This window comes from Galeopterus variegatus, unplaced genomic scaffold, assembly GCF_000696425.1.
Source record: "Galeopterus variegatus unplaced genomic scaffold, G_variegatus-3.0.2 Scaffold5467, whole genome shotgun sequence".
Taxonomy (NCBI): domain Eukaryota; kingdom Metazoa; phylum Chordata; class Mammalia; order Dermoptera; family Cynocephalidae; genus Galeopterus; species Galeopterus variegatus.
The window spans coordinates 21,765-27,733 of record NW_007731578.1 but is presented as its reverse complement, the minus strand read 5'-3'; the positions used below and the strand labels follow the sequence as shown (position 1 = coordinate 27,733).

At 45.0% G+C, this 5,969-nt stretch overlaps 1 protein-coding gene across 1 annotated transcript in view; it reads right to left on the bottom strand.

Annotated features, from left to right (window-relative positions):
• Positions 1-3,406: 3,406 nt before the first annotated feature.
• The window catches only part of LOC103604905 (mucin-17-like), a gene marked incomplete at its 5' end in the record, with an annotated part of 19,203 nt that continues 16,640 nt past the window's right edge, over positions 3,407-5,969 (bottom strand). The window contains 2 exons of the mRNA XM_008589480.1: positions 3,407-3,448; positions 4,673-4,752. Coding sequence (XP_008587702.1) covers positions 3,407-3,448; positions 4,673-4,752 — 122 coding nt within the window. The remainder of the gene's footprint in view (positions 3,449-4,672; positions 4,753-5,969) is intronic.

The following is a 5,969-nucleotide window of genomic DNA, read 5'->3' as shown; positions in this document are numbered from 1 at the left end:
GAAAAGGAGAGGCATGGCCATGGGAGGAAAAGAAAAGAGGAACCCAGGATGTATGAGAGCCCATGGCTTGCCCGGCCTGAGCTGGGCTCTTTGGCCCACAGGGCTTGGGGCTTTCCATAGGCTCAAAGATAAGCACGTACAAGCAATGAGAGAAAAGTAAGAATCTGATTATGTCTTGTTAATACAAGCCCAAAAGAAGTGAGAGGAGGACAGGATGAAAGTGATCAGAGATGTTTTTTAAAATGTGGTGGTGATGAGCCTTGATTCAATTAAGTTTAACAAGCATTAGTAGCGTCCTCTATGCGCAACGCACTGTGTTGGGCACTGTGGGGGATGGAGGGGAACAAAGTTCCATCCTTGCCCTTGAGTGGAGAAGGGGAAAGGATGAATGGGACATGGGAAATACACATAACAGTGTTGCAAAGTTATGAGTGAGACTAATTGTGAAGGGCTGTGTCAGAGAGGGCTTCCTGAGCAAGTGGAATTGGAGTTGCAGGATGGGTCAGATTCTAGAAAGGAAGATGTAGGAAGAGGAGGGTGAAGAAGCTGCAGAGCAGAGAGGGTCGCAGTTCAGCAATCCATGCAGTGGGGACGTGGGTGGAGGGAGAGATGGGGCCTGGAGGGAAGGAGTGCCCCAATTCCAGGGACTTAGAAAACCATGCTGAGGAGTCTGGATTTTACTTGAAGAGGGTGGGGGCATCGGTGTTTGGAGCAGGTGAGTGGCATAATCAGGAAGGAGATGGTGGGCTGCAGTTGGAAGGTGTGATAGCAGTAGGACAGGGTCCGAGAGAGAGCAGGTGGGAGCAGTGGGTGGCCTGAGGTGATGCCCATGAACAGACCCCCAGGGTGTGGCAGGAGCAGCACTGAAGGGCAAGCAGTGGCAGGTGGAGCTGCATGATTGTGAGTGACAATGCAGGTGTCACAGGTAAGCCCAGAGGTGTGGTCCCCAAGTTCTTCTCTGCCTTTGAGCCCTCGTCGGACCCTCCTCTCCGTGCACCAGTGTATCTACCTCCAAACGTCTCTTATGCATCTCGGTGCATTTGGATTTCCCTGTTTCTGCAAAGTGACAGGGCCTTCCTTTCATCCTGCTCCCAATCCAACCCAGCACTCTTCTATGGTTGGAGGTTGAGGAGGAAGAAGAGACTTAAATAAAGGGCTGCTGGAGAGAGAATTGTGAAGAAGGAAGCCAGTGTAACAAGAGCTAATGTCCTCTCTCTTCCTCTTTCTTTCTTTTAAAACTTTTTATGTGTCAGGCTTTGTTTCAAGCACTTTGCATGTTTTAACCCAGTTAATCCCATAAGTGACCCCACAGGGAGGACATGTGACTGACTGATGGTTAAGAACACAGGCTGGGTGGCCGGCCCGGTGGCGCACTGCTACAGTGTGCCGCTTGAGAGCGTGGTGGTGCTCCCACCGAGGGTTCGGATCCCACATACAGACTGGTTCCCGCTCACTGGCTGAGCGAGGTGCGGGTGCAACACCAAGGGTTGCGATCCCGTTGCCGGTCCCGGTCCGGTACGGGCGCGACAACTGAGGGTTGCAATCCGTTGCCGGACACGAAAAAAGACAAAAAAAAAAAAAGAACACAGGCTGGGCTACAGACTCCTGGGTGTGTAATCCTGGCTTCATGTCCTCTGGTTGCATGATCTTGGGCAAGTTATTGGGTGTCTCTTGGCCTCAGTTGCCCTCGCTTGTAGACTGGGGGCTGATGAACAGTGCTTGGCACATGGTCAGTGATCACTCAGTTTTTACAGAAGAGAGAACAGAGGTCCAGGGAGAAGAAGACTTTCCCAAGCTCACCCAGGCACTAAATAGCTTGCCAAGAATTGGACCTGGGCAGCCTATGTGTTTGGATGCTCTATCCTGCCTCTCTATTGAGCAGATGGAAGGAGAGTGCAGGGAGGTGCTGAGGTGGATAATGCAATTGCAGATGGGATGTGGGGGTGCAGTGCTATTAATTAAATGCCCCCTCCCATGGCCATGAGTATCTGGGCCTGTGGGAGGTAGGAGGCAGATCTGAAAGTAAAGACATCTGGATTCAGCCCAGTTTTAGGAGCTGAGGGTTTTGATGGCAAATAAGGGAATGAACCAAGGGTAGGCTAAAGATTTCTCTCAGGGGAGGTCTGGAGGGAATGGCTGAGCTGAACGGTGACTGCAGGTGCTCAGAGTGTCCATGAGGGGGCAGCAGAGTGTAGGCCGTGTCTGAGATGAAGATTGTGGGGAGGCCCGTGGGAGAGACCTTCTAGAACAAAATGAAGCCTGAGCTGCAGGGCCGGAATCGTGATAAATCATCCTAAAAATGTTAAGATTGACGGTGATGAAGGGGACTTTGGAAACAACCTAGTCCTTATTTGGCAGAAGGCAAGACTGAGAGTGAGCTAAAATGGTCAAAAGATTTCACCAAATTTAACCCAGGGAGTTAATGAGAAAGCTGGAAATAGGCCCCAGGACTCCATCTCTTCAGATCTGTTGGGGGGAAAAACACAAGCTCAGATCCAGAAGGAGAACGCAGAGAACTTTGTCCTCTTGATTTAGGAAGTGAGTTCCTGCCTGGTGTGAATGTGTGTGTGCTGGGGTTGGGGCTGCCCCAGGCAATCTCGGGGGCCAGCGAGTGCTCCTGGAGAAGGTGAGGGAGGGGAACTCTTCCTGGCTGCAGATCTCCCTCTTGCCATCTTGAGGCCCAAACTCATCAGACCCTATGTCGTGGAGGAGAGGAGGAGAGAGGGCCCAGCAGGTGAGGTGCAGGAGCATGTGTAGGGCAGCAACTGAAGGAAGGTCTGAGAACCATGAAAATGGTAACAAAATTGCTTTTACAAATATATATTATTATATTTACTAATGAAAACTCAGAACCCATAAATATAAGAACTTAAAAAATAGTCATAATCTTATACACCCAAAGATAAATGCTATAGGTTTAAAAATAGGTGGTTTCATGATGGGATGCCATAATTTATACAGGAATATTTTATAAAAGACAAAGTGCGGTCCAGCGTTGAAGAGGTCACAGGTGTAAATAAATCGGGGTGGGGCACTGTCCTTGGTGCTGAAAAAGAGAGGAGGAACCTCTCTGGCAATGAGCAGGAAGCCTCGCCTGATGTCATGACAAGCCCACCAGAGCTTCTGTGGGGTTTCTATTTGAAAGTTTCTCAGCGCTGTTGTTTCTGTCCTCTTCCTTCTTGATAAGTACAGAGATCATTTCTCATCAGTGCTCTCCATGGGAAAATGCTCCATCAAGCTTAGCTGAACTGGAATCTTCTCACTCCCAGATTTCACAGGTTCCGTGCAAAATTGCCTTTGCCTTACAGTGCTGTCAAGAACACCTGAGGATGCTCCATCAAGCTTAGCTGAACTGGAATCTTCTCACTCCCAGATTTCACAGGTTCCGTGCACAATTGCCTTTGCCTTACAGTGCTGTCAAGAACACCTGAGGCCTCTGAATTTCAGTCTGAAAAGAGAGATAGAACTAGATGAGGGCTGGGTTTTGGAAGCATAAGAGGCTTGGAACTGCAGAAGTGCTTGGCTTAGAACTTGTCCTATTACCTGGAGGCTCACACAAACCAAGTGAGCCTTCCCCTCCCTGTCAGGTGGGCTTATGGGCGGTTTGGGTAGGGATTTCACCTTTGTCCCAAGGGTCTCTCCAGGGAGTACAGCGCCTGAAGCCAATCACACGTGGTATTTCTTCTGCCCTCAAATATCCATCCAGTTGAAATAATATTAAAGGGGTAATCAGGGAGTAGTCACCACTTATCCAAGTGACCAATCTTGGCCTTAATCATAGCAGGACAACCTGACATTACATACCTCTTGATGCAATAGCATTATCTATGACATAATAAAGATGTTTAAGCAGAGTCTAATCAAATCTCTAGACCTAACTTCTAGTTTATGGGAAATGCAGAGGATTGAGGGACAACTTAAATGACATCATGAGGAGATAATCAGACAAATCTGGAGTGTGCGACATTCCTCAAAACAACCATCCTAGATTCAAATATATATATATATATAAAGGTAGGAGCCAGTTCTATATTAAAAGACCAAAGAGACATAACAAAAGTCAATGAGTGAAATTTGTTGTATCCACATTTGAAAAGGCTAGTAATAAAAGATGTCCTTGGGTTAACTGGAAAAACAATATCAGATGATATTGTGGAATTGCTATCACTTCACTGGGTGTAATAACGGTATTTGGCAATGTGTGCAGAAGTGTTTAGAGATCAACTGACTTCCAAATGGATCAGCAAATATTGGTGAATAGTTAAATAGACAGGAAGAAAGAAAATATGGCAACGTGTAAAACATTGTTCATCTAGATGGGGTATGTAAGTATTTACTGCACTGTTATTTAAATTTTATGTATGCTTAAAAGTGAAAATAACTATGTAAATCGGCCATCAAGGACATACTTAAGGTGGAGGAGGGAGCCACAGAGCCCTAAGCCTCAAGGGTGGAGGGAAGATGGATTACACCTTGCTGCCCAGCTCTCCTCCCCCACCTGCCACCCCCCTCGCTAAGTTAGGCCCATTTCCTGGCAGTGTAGACCTGGGATAATCACCTGGACCCACAAACTGTAAATGTGGCTTTACTTTCCTGAGGGTCCTACCATGTAGGAGGGGAGACGGGGTCTCAGGACAAGAGAAGGCAAGAATTTCATCCCGGCCCTTCTTACCTTTTTTTCATGGTCTATGTGGCTCAGAGAGGGCTGGAAGTTACTATAGATGGAGTCTGGATGGACGGAACCCCTGTGTTCTAGGAAGAGAAAAAGCCCCAAAGAAACAGGCAGTTAGGGAGACAAGCTTTTATCCTACCAAATGGAGGGTGAGAGGGTTCATTCCCACTCCCAGGAAACTGAAAACCATTGAATATGTGACAGACCACCTAAATTACCCAAGCCCAGCAGCTCCCTATACAAGCATTTTAAGGCTATAAATTTCCCTCCTAGTGCAGCTGTAGCTGCATCCCACAAGTTTTGATACCAAATATTTTCTTTATTGTTCAGATCCAAGTATTTCCTAATTTCCATTATGATTTTTTATTTGGTCCATGTTTAGAAACTTTTAAAAATTTTTCCAGAGATATGGGATTTTTGTTTTTCTTTTTCAGAAATGTTTTTGTTATTGACTTTTTTTTTTTTTTTTTTTTGATGGCTGGCTGGTATAGGGATTGAACCCTGGCCCTTGGTGTTCTCAGCACTACACCTTAACCAATTGAGCTACCCAACCAGCCCCTTTATGTTGAAGAGGTCTGATTTCTAACTTACTTTTTATGGCTGAATGTTGAAGTCTGATTTAAGTAATTTTTTTTTAATCTGTTGAGTTTGTTTTATGGCCTTGTATATGGCCATTCTTATAACTTTTCTATAGACTCTTGTAACCAGTGCATTGTTGAATCAGGTATTCTGTATTATGTGAAGGCTGTTAATTATTTTGTACAAAAGTTCTAAATCCTTGATTACTTGTTGTCTGCTTGATAGATCAATTACTAAGAGAGGTGTTTTTAAAAGCTCCTACCATGTTGGTGGATTTGTCAATTTTTTCTTGTAGCTTTGTCAATTTTTTAAAAATGTATTTTGAAGTTGTACTAACAGGGCAGACAAGTTAGAGTAAGCCATTTCCCAGTGTTTGTCATTTTATCTCTAGTAATTCTTTTCAATTTAAACTTTATTTGCCTACAATGAATATAGCTACATATAGAATGCCAGACACTTAGTTTCTGTTTTGCTTTTTCCATACTTTTGCTTTTATCCTTCCTCTGTGTTTCTGTTTTCATTTACCACTCATTCATGGAAAAGAGCTAGATTTTTAAATCCACTCTTTGAACTGGAGTGTTTAGTACACTTACACTTATGATTACTGATACATTCATGTTACTTTCTACCTTCTTATTTTGTGCTTTCTATCTGTCCTACCCTTTTCTCTTTCCCCCTTTCCTGCCTTTTTGCAAATTGACTGGACCTTTTCCTCATT